General features: G+C 63.6%; 1 protein-coding gene across 1 annotated transcript in view; it reads left to right on the top strand.

The window, feature by feature from the left end:
* The window catches only part of PIK3R5 (phosphoinositide-3-kinase regulatory subunit 5), a 40,952-nt gene extending 27,465 nt beyond the window's left edge, over positions 1-13,487 (top strand). The window contains 15 exon segments of the mRNA XM_038157419.1: positions 2,145-2,214; positions 2,789-2,963; positions 3,739-3,892; positions 4,327-4,410; positions 4,959-5,566; positions 5,568-5,707; positions 5,799-5,970; positions 6,080-6,205; positions 6,416-6,541; positions 7,182-7,275; positions 8,508-8,584; positions 9,113-9,206; positions 10,500-10,582; positions 10,743-10,855; positions 11,349-13,487. Coding sequence (XP_038013347.1) covers positions 2,145-2,214; positions 2,789-2,963; positions 3,739-3,892; positions 4,327-4,410; positions 4,959-5,566; positions 5,568-5,707; positions 5,799-5,970; positions 6,080-6,205; positions 6,416-6,541; positions 7,182-7,275; positions 8,508-8,584; positions 9,113-9,206; positions 10,500-10,582; positions 10,743-10,855; positions 11,349-11,490 — 2,258 coding nt within the window. The 3' untranslated portion in view covers positions 11,491-13,487.
* The last annotated feature ends 3,159 nt before the right edge of the window (positions 13,488-16,646 follow it).

Here is a 16,646-nt window from a genome sequence, read left to right on the forward strand (position 1 = left end):
CTCCTGTCTCACTCCCCCTCGCCTCGTGAGCCTGGCAGCGCAGTGTCCATCCCACAGCTCAGCTTTTCCGGGGCTCGGGCCCCTGCCCCTCGCTCAGGATGGTATTCCTGGTTTTCCAGCACGAGGTGGGCGCGGGCTCCTCTGCAGGAGCAGGGCAGGCCGGTGGCTTTGGTGGGTGGGTGCCTTGTGTGCAGGGAGCATGCCAGGCTCCCCCAGCTGTGGGTCAGAGCAATTAGCCACACGGCTAACGATTTCCTGGCTGGCTTTCAGTCTGGAGGGTCCTTTCCCCACAGGCTGCCCTTTGTGTGAGGGACAGGGAGGGGACAGCAGCGGGGCCCTTCACGGCCATTGGGGTGGCTGGAGCCTCTGAGCTGCTCTTCCATGGAGGTTTCCCCAGGGCTGAGGCACTCCCTGGGTTGTTCTTTCCAGCCCAGACACCCCTTGTGACCCAGCCCTGGGCACGGGCAGCTCCAATGCTCCTCCTAATGAAGGGCTCCTTGTGGATGTCCTGTGGTTCCCAGCGGAGCAGCTCCTCCAATTATTTCCCCAAGCCTTTTTGCCGGATCTCGCCGCCTTCTGGGGCCTTTTGAAGGGCTGTTATCACACAGAGCACATTGCAGCCCGTGATTAATCCTGGGCAGGCTTTGGGAGGCCTGGGAGGGGCCGTGCCTGTGGTGGGGGTGTCGCCCACCCCCTCGCCCTGGGAAGGTGCTCTGGGGGATGGGAAATGCAGGGTCTCTGCCAGGGCAGCAGTTCCTGCGAGATGGGAACTTGGGGGTGGGGTGAAAGGCGCTTCCAAAGGAACAAAAAGATGGAAAAATCCCAACCTGAGCTCTGCACTGGCTGCTTTACCCCCAGCACAACTGGCCATGGCCACCAGGCAGGGCCTGGCTGCGTCCAGGCTCATCTCAGAGCTGCAGGGACATGGGGACACTCCTGGGGCTCCCCAGCTTCCTCCTGGTCGTTTCTTGCCGTGCTCTGCCCAGGGCTGAGCTTTGCTCACCTCTGGAGAGCTCGTGGGGGCTGCTGCCCCGTTCCTGTGCCATCCCCAGTGCCCCAGGCCGTGAGTGGGGACCTTGGCCCGGAAGCTTTCCCCTCCCAGCACAGTGGGTTTGCTCCCCTGCCAGGGGTGCTGGAGGTGTGGGAGGGCTGCCTGCAGCCTTGGAATCCTCCGTGAGGGTGTGTCCCCTGCTGCTCAGCTGCCAGGACCTTCCAGGCTTGCTTCACATCCCCCTGACCCGCTGGGGGGCCGAGGGCAAAGCTCTTTACTGCCACGAGGGCAAAGATTAACGGAGAATGAGCGGCTGTCAATGTTTGCCAGGAGCGCAGCAGCTTTGATCTGCACCCTGGGGCTGATGCCCCTGCAGGAGGGTCACTGCTGTGTGACCTGGGGGGGTCAGGGGTCCCCCGTGGCTGCTGGGCAGGGGGATGTGGCTCCCTGCATGGATAAGGGTGGATCCTGCTGATGCCAAAAGGGTTTCCTGCCCTGCTGAGGGAGTGACAGGGCTCTGCTGATGTCACCCGGTGTCCTGGGGACAGTCCTGGGGGACCCCCAGGCTGTAGCTGCCCACAGCAGCCTCTCCTGCATCAGTGTGGGCTCTGTCCCTGCAACAGGGGAGGTGGCAGTGACCTGCTGGCCCCGTGTGACAGCCAGGCCTGGGGGCTGGAGCAGGTGGGAGCAGCTGGGAAATGTCAAACGTGGAGCTGCCATCCCGCAGGAGCAGTGGGGCAGCAGGGCTGGAGCAGGGCTGGGGCTGGAGCAGGTGGGGAATGTCATCCTGGAGCTGCCATCCCACATGGCAGTGGGGCAGCAGGGCTGGAGCAGGGACTGGGGCTGGAGCAGGTGGGGAATGTCATCCTGGAGCTGCCATCCCACAGGAGCAGTGGGGCAGCAGGGCTGGAGCAGGTCTCCTGCCCCATCCTGAGGGTGATCTCCCATGGCTCTGGGTCTCACCCTCCCTGCTCCAGCGCTGGCCCCTCTCACGGTGGCTGTGCCTCGTCCCCACGGGGGCTCAGCGCTGCCGTTCCTGCTCCCGGCAGGGGCTCTGCCAGCTCAGCAGTGCCCTGGGGGCAGAGGCAGCTGGTGCTGCGGGGCAGAGCAGCCTGCGGGGGTTCTGTGCCTCACGGCTCTGCTCTCTCCCCAGGCATCACCTTCCAGAGGCTGGTGAGGACGGAGCAGGGGCTGCCTGTGAAGAACTACCAGAGCTCCACGGTGTAAGTGTGGCCGGGGGCACTGCTGGGGCTCCCTGCGGCACCCCCCGGGCTGGCACGGCTGCAGCGCCTCCCAGGGGCCGGGAGGAGGGCTGGGCTGAGCCGTGCGAGGGGTGAGGAGAGCGCCTGGGGCATTTCCAGTGGCCTGGGCCGGGCTCTGTGGGCTCCCCGTGCCAGTGACCCTGCAGGGCTGCAGACGTGGGGGAGGCAAAGTCTGCTCCCCCGGGAGCTGCACGTGTTGGAGAGCAGTGGGACACACTGGGACCCGTGATTTTGGAGGCCACCACCCCAACAGGAGCCAGAAGGGGGTCCCTCCCAGCCCCCCTGCAGCTCCGAGCAGGCAGACTCTGCTCCTTATTCGGGGACTGAGCCTTTCCCCGAGGGAAATGAGGCTGGGAAAGGACCTGGGCCACCCAGAGCTGCACCTTCAGGAGGAGATGTTCGGGGCTCCCTCGTGTCCCCTGGGCCCGAGTGGGTGCTGGGCTGGATGGGCTGGGCAGGGCTGGGCTGGGCTGGACGAGCTGGGCTGGGCTGGCTTGGTGGCGTGCCCCGGCCTGAGCCGTGTCCCTGTCCCCAGGACGGTGCTGCTGCTGAACCGCTCGGAGGTGCAGAGCGAGTTCGCGTCCATCGCCCGCAGGCTGAGCTCCAGCGAGCCCGCCCAGCACTCCACGCTGCTGCTGCTCCTGCAGCACCTCTACCAGGCCACCTTCGGCACCCGCTGCGACCTGGACGGGCTGGGCCAGCTGCTCAAGGTGGGCTGGGGCCGCGCTTACACCGCTCCAGCTGCTCAGGGTGGGCAGGGGCTGCACTTACACCACTCCAGCTGCTCAGGGTGGGCTGGGGCTGCTGCTCAAGGTGGGCTGGGGCCGCGCTTACACCGCTCCAGCTGCTCAGGGTGGGCTGGGGCTGCACTTACACCACTCCAGCTGCTCAGGGTGGGCTGGGGCTGCACTTACTCCGCTCCAGCTGCTCAGGGTGGGCTGGGGCTGCGCTTACTCCGCTCCAGCTGCTCAGGGTGGGCAGGAGCAGCTGCTCCGGGTGGCAGGGGCAGTGCCCACCCTGGGCTGCTGCAGGAGCCGCTCCGTGCAGGGGCTGCTGCATTTCCTACCCAAAGTACCACTGGCTTGGCAAAGGAAAAGAGTTTGGGTAACGCTTCTTGGAGGAAAAATGCACATTTCCCCCTTCTCAGGTTAGACCTGAGGGGTGAAGTGTTTTGTGAAGCGTGAGCAGAGGGCTCTCTGCCCTTTCACCCTGCCACTCCTTTTCCATCCCACAGTGGAGAGAGGAAGGGCCCCCAGATTTGAAAATCAGCAAAAGTGTTTGTTTGACCAGAGAAACACCTGGGGGAGAGGCAAAAAAACCATCAAGAAAAACCCTGGGGTGTTTACAAAGTCATTTTTATTCTCATTGGAAAAGTTTGGGGGGACTTGAGGGGGGCGGGGGCAGTGGAGGGGGGAGAGCCCCCCGTTAGTGATGCTGCTGAGTGGAAGGATCCCCCTGAAGGTGTCCCCCGGCTCTGCTCCGCAGTCCAAGCCCCTGGAGGAGCTCTCGGAGCTCTACGCCAGCGCTGCCGATGCTCAGGAGGCGGCGGCCGCCAGCCCCGACCCCGCGCTGGCCCGGGAGCGGCTCCAGGCCGTGCTGCGCGACATCGCCGGGGCCGCCTCCTTCCCTGCCATCGCAGGTGAGCCTCCCCCGTCCCTCCCTCTCTTCCCCGGGGCTTCCTGCCAGCTCAGCCCCTGCAGCAGCAGCGGGGAGCGGCTTTGCAGAGTCTCAGCCGAGTGCGACGGCTGCGATAAAAAAGCACTGACCAAGCTCCTGTTTGATAACCGCACCTGAGCCACAAATGGTGTCATTTAAACAGCAACCAGATGAGTTGTCCAGCCTTTGAACAATCGAGGGGTGAGGTGAAAGCATTAAATCAGAACCCGGTGCTGGCTGTGACATCTGGTGGCTGTGGCGGTGTCACGCGTCCCCTTGTCCTGGAGCTGAGGACAGCGGCGTGCCCGGGGCTGCCCAAAACACGCAGGGTGTGGGGGCACCTCCCAGGCCAGGAGAGCTGGCAGGGGTGGCCCTGGGGGACCCTCAAAGCAGCTGCTGTCCCTCCTCTCTCCGCAGGCGAGGCCCAGCCCCGCAAGCTGCAGCCCTTCCCCATCCCCCCCGCTCGCTGCTACACCTACAGCTGGGACCAGGACAACTTCGGTGAGTCAGGCCTTGGCCGAGCTCTCAGCCGGGCCCCGGAGCAGTTTTGGAGAAGTAGAAGGTTCCCCTGTGCCGAGCTGGTGCTTCCCCATTCCTGGAAGGAGCGTGTCTGTTCTTGGGAAGGCTCCGCGCTCTTCCCCGCTGGCCCCAGCGAGCGGGAGCTGAGCTCTGGGCCAGGCCTGGCAGGGAGCCTGGTGGGTCAGGCGGGGTTTGATCAGCCAAAGGCTTGGCTTTGCTCCAGTTAAACCTGGCTCAAACGTGAGGACGTGCTGAAAGCTGGGTGGGAAGGAAGCAAAAGCCCAGCTGCAGTTTGCCTTTTGAGGACCCAGCCAGAACCTCGAAGAGAGAAACACGATTTTCTTTGCATTGCATCCGAGCCTTTTGTGGAAATCTAAAACCACTGGGGAGGAGGCTCCCAGCTCCTTGCTTGACACCAGGGTGGAGGAGAGCTTTGGCCACGAGGAGTGGCAGTGGTGTCTGGGGTCCCAGGTTTGCAGTGGCTCTGCTGGAGCCCGTGGCAGACGCCTGCTCCCTCTGGTTCCTTTCAGACATCCTCAACGAGGTCCTCAGCAAGGAGTGCAGCATTGCTGAGCCCCAGGCCTCGGAGAACGAGGAGGAGGATGAGGAGGAGGAGGAGGAGGAGGATGTGGAGATGGACGGCGGCTCCCCTGAGCAGGACTCGCTGCTGGCCCCTCTCTGTGCCATCCCCAGTGACTCCGTGTACTCCGTGCTGGCCGAGGAGGGCTCCAAGCTCCCGCGGGTGTCCCTCTTCGCCTCCCCCAAGGAGTCCATCTCGGAGCTGACCATGGTCTCCAGGAAGTCCCTGAAGTCCTTCGTGTCCAGCCTGAAGGACTGCATGGACAGTGGCTACGCCGAGGACAGCGACGAGAGCTCGCTGGACACGGCGGGCCGGCCGGAGCCGCGGGCGGACGGGCCGCCCAAGCAGCGCCAGTCGCTGACCCACCGGCTCTACAAACTGCTCAAGAGCAAGGGCCAGCAGCTGGTGCAGCGCCGGGACTGCCCGGGGCCCTGCTCGCTGCCGCTGCGGCGCGCCGAGAGCCTGTGCGTGTCCCCGGCGCAGCCGCGCATCCCCGCGCGCTCCCGCCGCGCGCTCTCGCTGCCGCAGCACGGCCCGGGCCGGCGCGGGCCCGCCCCGCTCGCCCCCTCGGCCCCTGGGGCTGCCCCGGCGCCCCTTCCTCAGCTCCGACGACGAGGCCGAGGTGGGCACGCTGCGCGTGGTGGTGTTCGGCTCGGACCGCATCTCGGGCAAGGTGGCCCGCGCCTACAGCCGCCTCAGGTGAGCCCGCAGGTGAGCCCGCAGGTGAGCCGGGGGCCGCAGCGCCCGCCCTGCCCGGCCGCTCCGCTCAGCCGCCTCTGCTCCTCCGCAGGCTGCAGGAGAGCTCCTGCCCCTCCCTGACACGGTACTTCAGGCTCCAGTTCTTCTACGTGCCCGTCAAGAGGAGCTGCGTGGCTCCATCGACCCCGCAGACGCACCACCACCATCATCATCATCATCACCACCCCTCGGCGTCGCCGGGGGAGCCCCCGCCCCGGGCACAGGTGGGTGTGCCCTCCCCCGGTGTCCCCGGGGCTCTGCTGGGCGCGGGGGTGCTGTGGGCGGTGGGGCAGGCCGAGGGACCCTCGGGGTGACCCCAGTGTCCGGTGTCAGGACCCCTCCCTGGCCGGGACGGAGAGCAGCACCAACGACATCTCGCACTACATCGGCCTGCTGGACCCCTGGTACGAGCGCAACGTGCTGGGGCTGATGAGCCTGCCCATGGGCGTCCTGTGCCAGGTGCGTGTGTGCCGCGGGCAGGGCGGGGCGTGCCCCTTCCCCTTCCCACGGAGCTGTCTGGAGAGCCTTCTGCCGTGCCACATGGACACGGGATGGACGCGGGGCTCCGGGGGTCGGCAGGAGGTTCCCGTCCCCAGCGGGGCGGGTGGGCAGCTGTGGCTGGAGGTGCCACCTGCCCCGTCACCCTTCTGACGCATTGTGCCACCGCAGTGCGCCAAGCCCGAGGCTGAGCCCCAGGAGGACGCCCGGGAGCAGCTGCCCATCCTGGCTGACATGATCCTCTACTACTGCCGCTTCGCCGCGCGCCCCGTGCTGCTGCAGCTCTACCACACCGAGGTGGGCAGGGGGAAACGAGGGGTGGCTCTGCCTCTGAGGCGCCGGGGTGGCGCAGCCACCGCGTGCTGCTGAGGCGGAGCTCGGTCCCCTCCGGGCCCCTGGGTGTCCGTGGTGCCCTGGCTGATGCTCCTGGCTCGGGGCTGAGAGCAGCTCCTGCCCTGGCCGCGAAGTCCCACGAGCAGTTTTGCACCCCAGTACATTTCCGCACGCACAAAGCAGTGCCTGGCAGCGCTGCCAGCTTTTCCAGGGCGCTGGGATCTCTCCAGAGCTCTGCTTCCCAAAGCAAGCCCCTCCATGAGGTGACTTTTCCACACTCTCTGTGTGCCTGGGGACCAAACAGGGCTTGGTGAGCAGGGCACATGGGATTTGTGCTCCCAAAGCAGCTCCCAGACCCCGCTGTTGGCTCATTGGGGTTTTTTTCCCAGTGGCGTTTTAAGTGAAAATGAGAGGTTTGGGATCTGCTCAAACAGTCTGAAGCCCAGCTAAAGGCAGGCGCCACCCCAGGCTGCTGAAAGGGGCTTTGAGAGCATGGAAGGATTTTCCCAAACTGCCCCATTTCCTGAGGACTGAGAGGGGTGAAGGCTGCCTGGCCGGGCTGGGTCCCCTCACCCCCACGTGTCCCCTCTTGTCCCCCTGGCAGCTCACCTTCATCGGCGGGGAGAAGAGGACCGAGGTCTTCATCCACTCCCTGGAGCTGGGGCACTCAGCAGCCACGAGGGCCATCAAGGCCTCAGGTCTGTAGCTGCTCCTGCACCCCCACCCGCCCTGGGGGGGTCTGAAACCCGGGAAGGGAAGGGGAGGAAGGGGAAGGGGGGGCTGGGGAGCCTGGGCTGGAGCTGGGCTGGGGAGCCTGGGCTGCAGGAGCTGTCTGAGCCAGGCTGAGCGAGGATCCAGAGAGCTCTTCACTGCTTTGGGAGAGAAACATCCCAGTTCTGTATTCCCTGCAGGAGCAAAACCATGGCAATGCCTGATTGTTTGTGCTGCTCTGACCTCTAGAATGGATTCACAATAAAACACCTCCAAGCCCGTTTCCTTCCTCTCATCAGCACCTGCCAAATGCAGCTCTTTATCTTCCCTTGTTCCTGCTTGCTCTTTGTGCTTTGTCCAGAAGTGTCGCTGATAAAATCCCTCTTTCATCTCCTTGTTTCCCTGGGCAAAGCCCGGTTTGTGTGTGTGCTCGGAGCCTTGCAGGTGCCATTTTTTGTGCTTTTATGGTACGAGTTCATACCGTTAGCGGTGTTAGGAGGGCAGGAGCAGCGGCAGGGCCATGCGGCTGCGGTTCCTCCGGGCACCCAGCCGGGATGCTCTGGAGTGCGGCTCACACAGACCCCTCACGGCCAGCCCCCAGCACTGCAGCGCAGCGCGCTCCTCACGGCCTTCACCAGCTGCCTTGCTGCGAGCTCCGCTTGTCCTTCGAAGCAGAGCCCAGAAAATCCCCCCCTGTGCGGTGTGCCCCCCCTGCTCCCCCAAACCAGGCTTGGGCAAAGAGCTCTTCCCCCAGCCCATGAAAGCGCCGGTGCTGGATCCCATCTTCCCCCTTGGCTTGTCTGGCGCTGCTTCACAGCTGCAAAAACCTACCCGGGGGGAAAAGGACAGTTTAAAAGTGTCAGGCCCGGCGTCTCAGGCTAATGCAGCGCGGGCACAAACCTGCCTGAGCAAACAGGAGCAGGGAGAGCGCTGTGGCCTGTACTGCTCTGTGTTTCCTGGAGCTCTGTCCCTCTGCACCGGCTCAGCCAGAGCCACTTTCAGTTCTGCAGGGTGGTTTTGTGTTGTAATTCCTCTCTGGATTCTTTGCTTTCTGCAGATTTTAAGCCACCTTTCCTCCTTTTTTTGCCCCTTTTCCCCACAGCTGTGCTCAGCAGGCCCTTTTCCCCTGCCTGCAGTCCTGGCTGCGCTGCTGTGCCAGCAGCCAGGGAAGGCTGGGATGAAAAGCCCCCGTGTGATGTTTGCTCCTTGTTTCCTGCAGGTCCAGGCAGCAAAAGGCTGGGAATAGATGGAGACAGGGAAGCGATCCCACTGACACTACAGATTGCATACAGCAAGGTCTGTGCTGGCACTGCCGGGCACCTCCAGAGCTGGGGACAGCTCTGGGGCACTCCTGGCAAGGACATGGAGGGGCTGGGGGTGTCCAGGGAAGGGAACGGAGCTGGGGAAGGGGCTGGAGCACCAGCAGAGGCTGAGGGAGCTGGGAAGGGGCTCAGCCTGGAGAAAAGGAGGCTCAGGGGAGACCTTGTGGCTCTGCACAGCTCCTGCCAGGAGGGGACAGCCGGGGGGGGTCGAGCTCTGCTCCAGGGAACAGGGACAGGAGCAGAGGGAACGGCCTCAGGCTGGGCCACAGGGAGTTTAGATCGGGTATTAGAGAATATTTCTTCACTGAAAGGGCTTTCCAGCCCTGGCACAGCTGCGCAGGGCAGTGGTGGAGTCACCATCCCTGGGGATGTTTAAAAGACGTGGGGTTGGCGCTTAAGGACTTGGCAGGGTCAGATTCAGGGCTGGACGTGACCTGAAAGGCCTTTTCCAAGCTGAGCGGTTGTGTGCTTCCCTCTGCTGGGCTCCGGCTGCTCCCTGCAGACAGCGGCCAGTGGCAGGAGTCACTGGAACGACGTGGAGAAGGTCTGCACGTCCGTCAACCTCAGCAAGGCCTGCAGGAGGCACGAGGAGCTCGGTGGGTACGGGGGGGCTGTGCCCGGGCAGGGTGGGGGCCCTGGGGGAGCGAGGGAACCCGGTGGATCTCCTGGCTGGGCAGTGAGGGAGGTGAGAATGCCGGAGACACGCGGGAGTCCCTGATGTTCCCTCAGCTGTGCCGTAGTCCTTGGTGTGTGCCAATCCTCAGCACCACATCAGGGACACAGGACGCGTCCCGTCCCACTGTCCCAAAGGTTCCAGCTGGAAAAGCGTCCACTAGGGATGGGGCTGGGGTGGCTCGAGCACAGGACAGTGATGCTTTCCACGACAACACTTAGCAGGGAGCGAGAGCAGGTGAAACTCTTCAGGTGAAGCAGGAGCAGGGGCCAGGTGCTCGTCCTGCAGCCACAGCAGCCTGCCTCACATGCTTCCCTCAGCACGCCTTCCTGAGCTGCTGCTGCAGCCTGCTCCCCCTCCTGCAGCTCAGACACAGCTCCCAGCCACCTGCCTTGGCCTCGGAAGCCTTTGTTCTAATCACGTTTCTAATTAATCAGGCTTTGAGCCTTTCAGAAGCTCCAAGGCTCTGGGTCCGTGCATGTGTTTGGTTGGTTCTTGTTCAAGAGCTGCTGGTTTGGCCATCAGGCACGTCCAGTTCTGAGACAGCTTTGGGGGTTTGGGAGCTTTTCCCTCGTGTGCCTGGCAGGTGTTTGTCAGCAGGGCGATCAGGGTGTTGTGCCAAACAGGAGACACCCTTGATGCTCCGTGGATCTCCCCACTGCCCCTCCTGCCCCTCCCCATCCATGCAGCCAATCCTGGGAGAGAAGCGCCAGGAATGGGTTTCTCAGCCCCTCTGAATGCTGCGCTGGGTGTTCTGCTCGAGTTCAGGGCTTGCACCAGGGCTGCCCTCAGCTCCTCTCTGGGGAGAGCCCTCTCCGTGGATCTCCGTCCTTCCAGGAGGAATCCCTTGGTCCCGGAGGTTTTCCCTTTCCTGGGTTTGACCACAGGATGTCACTGCAATTCCAGGCACCCGGAGGCGTCTCCAGTGGGCTCAGGAGAGGCCACGGGGGAGAGTCAGACTTTCCTCACGGCGATGGGCAATGGATTTTCTCCTGTTTGCAGCCCGGGGTGGTTAAATGTTCTCTCCCGCCGTGTTAGGAAAGCAGCTGGAATTGCAGAGGACATTCAGCAGGAGGGGAGGGAAGCTGGGAGTGCTCTGCATTCCCCCAGCACTGGGGTCCTGCTGGAGCTCCAGCTCTGGGGTGCTCTGAGAGGTGCAGGGGCCTCTTGGACTCCCAGCAGAGCCTCAGGCCGTGGCAGCTTCCTTCTCTTGCAGCCTCGAAGACAGAATGTCTCAACCTAACCATGACTGAGGTGGTCAAGAGGCAGAACTCCAAATCCAAGAAAAGTTTCAATCAGGTAACTGCAGCCCTGGAGCTTGTACACTGGGGAGATGGGAGGGGGGCAGGGCTGGAGTGAGCAGCTCCTGGGGGCATCCCCTCGCTGCTGCCCCAGCTCCCCTGCCCAGCCCAGGGAGGGCGCTGGGGCAGCGCTCCCTCACTCCAGCCTTTGCTCTCAGCAGATCAGCGTGTCCCAGATCAAAGTGGACAAGGTCCAGATCATCGGGGTGCAGTCCTCCTTCGCCGTGTGCCTGGACCAGGATGAGCAGAAGATCCTGCAGAGCGTGACCAGGTGGGAACTGCAGCCAGAGCTGCTGGGACGGGGCAGCGCCCGGCTCTGAGCTCAGCTTGGATGGATGCTCCTGCTCAGATCCCAGCGGCCCTGCTCCCGCTGGGCTCTCAGCCCCATCCCTGCTGGGTTCTTAGCCCTGTTCCCACTGGGCTCTCAGCCCCATTCCCACTCAGTTCTTAGCCCCGTTCCTGTTCCTGCTGGGTTCTTAGCCCTGTTCCTGCTGCCCCTGAGGGCTCTCAGCCCCATTCCTGTTCCCTGCTGGGCTCTCAGCCCCGTTCCCATTCCCACTTGGTTCTCAGCCCCGTTCCCACTGCCCCTGAGGGTTCTCAGCCCTGTTCCCATTCCCCCTCAGTTCTCAGCCCTGTTCCTGCTGCCCCTGAGGGTTCTCAGCCCCGTTCCCATTCCCCCTCAGTTCTCAGCCCTGTTCCTGCTGCCCCTGAGGGCTCTCAGCCCCCACCTCACTCAGGGGTTGTTTCCTGGTGCTCCCCTGCAGGTGTGAGATCTCCGTGTGCTACAAGCCCAGGGACTGTGACCCCCTGGCACCGAGGGGCTCCCCTGTGGCTCCCCAGGACCCCTCCGAGTTCCACTCCCTGCTGTGTTTGCCCATTGCCACCTTCAGTGGGGCGCTGCCGTAGAGGAGCCGTGTCCCTCCAGACCCGACTCCGGCCCGCACCACTCCAGGCTCAGGAGAAGGAGGAGGACACCCAGGCCTGCTTGTCCACGAGCTCCTGCAGCTGGAGAGTCCCCGTGGGGTCGGTGTGGGGGCTCAGCTCCTGCTCCAGGCTCAGCCCCTCCTCGGGAAATGGGGTCCTCGTGCTCTGGTGCCCCAAGGGTCCCTCAGGACGTGCCTCCTGGATCTCTCCCGTGGGTCAGCAGATGCCAGCGCCTGGTGGGAGGGCAGGGCAAGGACAGGGACATTCCCTGCCAGGAAATGGTGCAAGTGGGATATGGGAAGGGTGAGCTCATGGGGGATATTTGGGAAAGGAATGTCCTCGGCTCAGTGGTGTCGGGTGTCTGTCAGTGCATGGCAGTTGCAGACCCCATGGCACTGGGGACATGCCAGCCCGTGTCCCGGTGGCGTTTCACCTGTCACGTGTCGAGGATGCTCAGGACACTTTTCTGGGACGGGAGCAGGTTTCTCAAGGTTTCCCTTGCCTTCTGGAGGTCGGGTGTCCTGCAGGGACGCAGAGCAGGGATCCTGCAGCGGGGGATCCCAGGGAGCTGAGCACAACAGGCCGTGCCAGGGCAAGCCCAGCTGCTGGTGCATCCATGTATTTCCTGCGCACCCAGCAGAGGAATTCCCAGTTCCTGCAGGGTTCCAGCACTGAGCTGTACTCCCAGCCCAGCCCCAGGTCGTGCATCCTGCTCCCAGCACTGTGTGCCAGAGCCAGGCCAGGGCTGAACCCTCAGCAGCTGCTGGAAATCCATCAGGAGCCATGCTGGACTCCCAGCAGGGAGGGAAGGACTGGGGAAGGCACCAGGATTGCCTTGGGGCCACTGCAGAGTGACATTTGCTGGAGAGGGACCCAGTGCCAAGCCCACCGAGTGACACCTGCAGTGACAGCAGGATTGGAGATCCTCCCCGCCACAAACATGCCAGCCTCTTCCCCCTCTCTGCCAGGCTGTAGGTACAGAAAGGTGCAATATTTGAGGGTATTTAGGGGTGATCTGACCCTATGAGCAAAGAAGCGGGACTGGAAAAGCCTCGGGCTGTTTCTGGGTGGATTTTGGGGATTGTAGCCGTGCCAGCGGCACAAGAGCTGCTGCAGGGTCCCAGGAGCTCGGTCCCAGTGTTCTGTGTTCCCTGGATGTGTCTGGAGGGACCCCCGGCACTGCTGGGGGCTGCAGGGCTCAGCCACAGTGGGCTCAGTCCAGGGGCTCCCTTGATCCTGCAGGAAGCAGGTCCTGGTGAGCTCTTGGCGCTGTCCCCGAGCCTGGGGGCACAGCAGCCGTGTCGCTGAGGTTCAGTCTGCCAGGGAAAGGGCCAGAGCCCCTGGGGGCTCAGGTGTCCCAGAGGAGAGCGGGTTTGGCTGCTGGGTTCCCCCAGCCCTGCTGGGCCCCCTCCTGTGCCCCTGGCTCTGCTCCCCGCTCTGCTGGCTGCTGGGCAGCTCTGCTCCCACTGTGCCCTTGCTGGGGACGGCTTGGCCTGGCCCAGGGCTGGGCACCGAGGCCCCCAAAGGGTTTCCTCTCTGCCTTTGCCCTCCCCAGGCAGCTTTGGGGTTTGTTCTCTCCAGTGAGGCTGGAGTTTGGCCCGTGGTTGTTCTTGCTCGGGGCTTTAAACCAGCGCCTTGTCCTGTCAGACACTGCTCGTGGGGATCCTGGGATCCGTGGCCAAATCCGTGCCAGGACGTAAATCCTCTGGCTTCAGCTGGCCCTGCAGCAGTCCTGGAGAAGAGAATTCCCATCCCATAGAGAAAACCAAGCCCAGACTCCAGGGACTCACTCATAATCCTGGCGAAGGCTCTGACCTCTGATGCCTTCTGGAAATGAGAGAATTCCAGGGCCCTTTGGGGTGGTTTTTGTACATTTGTGTAGCCTCAGCAAATCTATGTAAAGTCTGTGCTGATCTGTAAAATACTGTGCAGAGAACTTTTAAAGTAATTGTAAAATATTAAAAGTTGATTTATTTCCAGTGCAGGAGCAGTATTTGGGTCAAGGAATTCCTGGGGGGGTGGGAGGCAGGGGAGGAGGCTCCAAAACTCCCCTGAGGAGCTGACCTGGGAGCAGGAAAAGGCTCAGAGAGTCTTTGGCAGAGACAATTCCAGGACCCACCACAGCACCGGGATTTTTCCTTCAGGTGCTCTGAAGTCTCCGGCTCCCCGGGGAGTGACCTGGGATTAACCTGCAGGTAGAACCTGCACAGTCTTTATCAATTAAATGGTGTTTTCCACCCTCACAGGACATCCTGGAATGCTGCCCAGACTTGAACGCTCCATGGTTTATTAGTACCACCTTCTTATCCCCTTAGTACAATTTTTTATTTTCAAGACAAAAAAAAAACCACCAAAAAACCCCAAAAAGGGTGTATTGGAGATGACTCAGTTTAGAGAAATGAAAAAGGCAACTTCAATGCCAGCACGCTGCCAGCTTGGCTTTCCCTCTCCCCAGCTCCCCTCACCTTCTACATTTGCTGGAGCTGGGCTAGGAATAGAACTGGGCTGAGGGCCAGGGTGGAAAATCGAGCCGCAGCAGCAGAAGGGTTTGTTTTGTGACCTGTTCCCTTCCAAAGTGCACGGAAATCCCCCAGGACTGGGGCTGGGGCTGGGGCAGCCAGGAGCTGCTTTCCCTGCGGCTGGCAGTGGGGCTGGGGCAGTGGGGCTGGGGCAGTGGGGCTGGGGCTGGGGCAGCTTTCCCTGCGGCTGGCAGTGGGGCTGGGGCAGTGGGGCTGGGGCAGTGGGGCTGGGGCTGGGGCAGTGGGGCTGGGGCAGTGGGGCTGGGGCTGGGGCAGCTTTCCCTGCGGGCGGCAGCGGGGCTGGGGCAGTGGGGCTGGGGCTCGGGCAGCTTTCCCTGCGGGCGGCAGCGGGGCTGGGGCAGCGCCGTTTGCTTTGGCCGAAGCCCTCTGCTGCCCTCGGGTGCCCGTCAGCTCCGCTGTTAAAGCAGCTCGGGAGGATGGAAACCGGGGAAAGCAAAGCGCCCCTGAGCGGCACAGAGGGGAAGGGGCTGCCCTGGCCGCGGAGGGTGAGGGCAGTGCCCGAAATAGGAGCCCAACATCAGAGGAGGAGAAACAGCCCCAGCCCCCCAGCCACTGTCCCCCTGGCACTGCCACTGCCCCCGTGACACTGCCATTGCCCCCCTGGCACAGCCACAGCTGCTCTGGGCACCCTGTGCCAGGGTCTGCCCACCCTCCCAGGGAAAAAATTCCCAATTTCCAGTATCCCATCCATGGCTGCCCTCTGGCAGTGGAAGCCACTCCCTGTGTCCTGTCCCTCCAGGCCCTGTCCCCAGCCCCTCTGCAGCTCTCCTGGAGCCCCTTCAGGCCCTGCCAGGGGCTCTGAGCTCTCCCTGGAGCCTTCTCCTCTCCCGATGGGCACTCCCAGCTCTCCCAGCCCTCGGAGTATCAGGAGATCACTTCAGGAGACAGAGTTTTTTCCACGTGAGGAAGATTCCAACTGCTTCAAAACCTCCCTGCACCCCACCCATGCACAGACGTGACCAGGTAGGGCTCCAAAACCCCTGTAAATCCCAGAGCACAGCCCCAGCCCACGAGGACAAAGGGCTGCTTTGTTCCTGGCCTGCCACACAAGAGGTTCTTTCTGTGCTTCAGTTTGGTCCTTCCCTTTTTCCCCCAGTCTTCTGACTGAGGGCTTTGTGTGAGCAGGGTCATACCTGGCTCTTCCTCTCTCTGTGGCCAGGAGCTGATGCTGTCTGGGGGAATTTGGCAGTTCCCCGTGCTGCTCTGAGGGTTTCTGTCTGCTGTGCTTTGGTGTTCGATGACATCAGAAAATGTGGGGAACCAAACCCTTGGTGCCCCTTCCATGGGCTGCCTCACGGCTGTGGAGGAGGAGGGTGATGGTGCTGTGCCAGGGATGGAAAGGCAGGAGGGGAAGGGGTGGGCTGAGGCTGAAGGGTCCCAGCAGGACCCTGCAGGGCGCTGGATTTGGGGTTTGGGGGCAGTGAGCAGGTGCCGGGTGCGTGGGCGGTGTCTGAGGAGCTCTGCGGCCTCCCCACCTCTGTGCGGGGGCGCAGAGCCCAGTTCCAGGGTCACACGGGGGTGGTGAAGGCCGGGGGGCTGCGGTGCCCAGCGGGGAGGGAGGCGTGCAGATGTCCGGGAGCGAGCGGGAGATGCGGCAGGGCCGGAGCTCACCCGCCCGTGCAGCCCGGGCCCCTCCTCCCGTGCCGGGCAGAGCGTGGGGCCAGCCCGGCCCTGCCCGAGCCTCTGCCCTCGGGGATTTGCATGGCAAACAGCAGAGCGTGGCACCTCCTGCCCGTGCCAGGCCGGGAAACCCGGCTGAGGAGGGACAGACAGAGGTGGCGTCAGGACAGGGGGACAGGCACGGGACAGCGCTCTACGGAACCCAGACCTTCCCCTGGGCTCTTCAAGGCGCTAATTGTGACCCCGGCAGGGACAAACCGCGTCCGTGTGTCACCCCGGCAGGGACAAACAGCCCCCCGTGTGACCCCAGCAGGGACAAACAGCCCCCCGTGTGTGCCCCCGGCAGGGACAAACAGCCCCCCGTGTGACCGCGGCAGGGACAAACAGCCCCCCGTGTGTGACCCCGGCAGGGACAAACAGCCCCCCGTGTGCCCCCGGCAGGGACAAACAGCCCCCCGTGTGCCCCCGGCAGGGACAAACAGCCCCCCGTGTGCCCCGGGCCGTGCCCCCCTGCGCCGTGCGCGTCCCGGGTGAGCGGGAGCGGCGGAACGAGCGCAGGGCCGGCGGAACGGGGGCGCTCCCGGCGCTGCTGCGGCTCCCGGAGCCTTCCTGCCCCTGCCCCGGGCGCGCTGGGGAACGGGGTGCCGGGCTCGGCACCAGGGAGCTGAAGCGAGGGACGCCGACAGCCGGAGCTGCCTCCTCCTGCCTTTCTGTCCGCTCAGGAAGGAAGGAGGCTATTTTTAAACCTGGGCCCAGGTACGGAGCGGTACCTAAGGCTTTTAAAGGCTTTTCCTCGCGCAAAAGGAATGGGAAGTGATGCAGCGTCAGCTGCAGCTCCCACGCTCCCTCCAGAAGGATTTTCTGCCCCAAACCTCTCCTCCAGCGAAGCTCGGCACCTCCGACCCTGCTCTAGGTACAGCTGGGGGCTCGTCCCGCCCTGCCCCGCGTCCCACGGGCAGCAGCGCTCCTCTCCGCGTT

Source organism: Motacilla alba, chromosome 18 (genome assembly GCF_015832195.1).
Source record: "Motacilla alba alba isolate MOTALB_02 chromosome 18, Motacilla_alba_V1.0_pri, whole genome shotgun sequence".
NCBI classification, from domain to species: domain Eukaryota; kingdom Metazoa; phylum Chordata; class Aves; order Passeriformes; family Motacillidae; genus Motacilla; species Motacilla alba.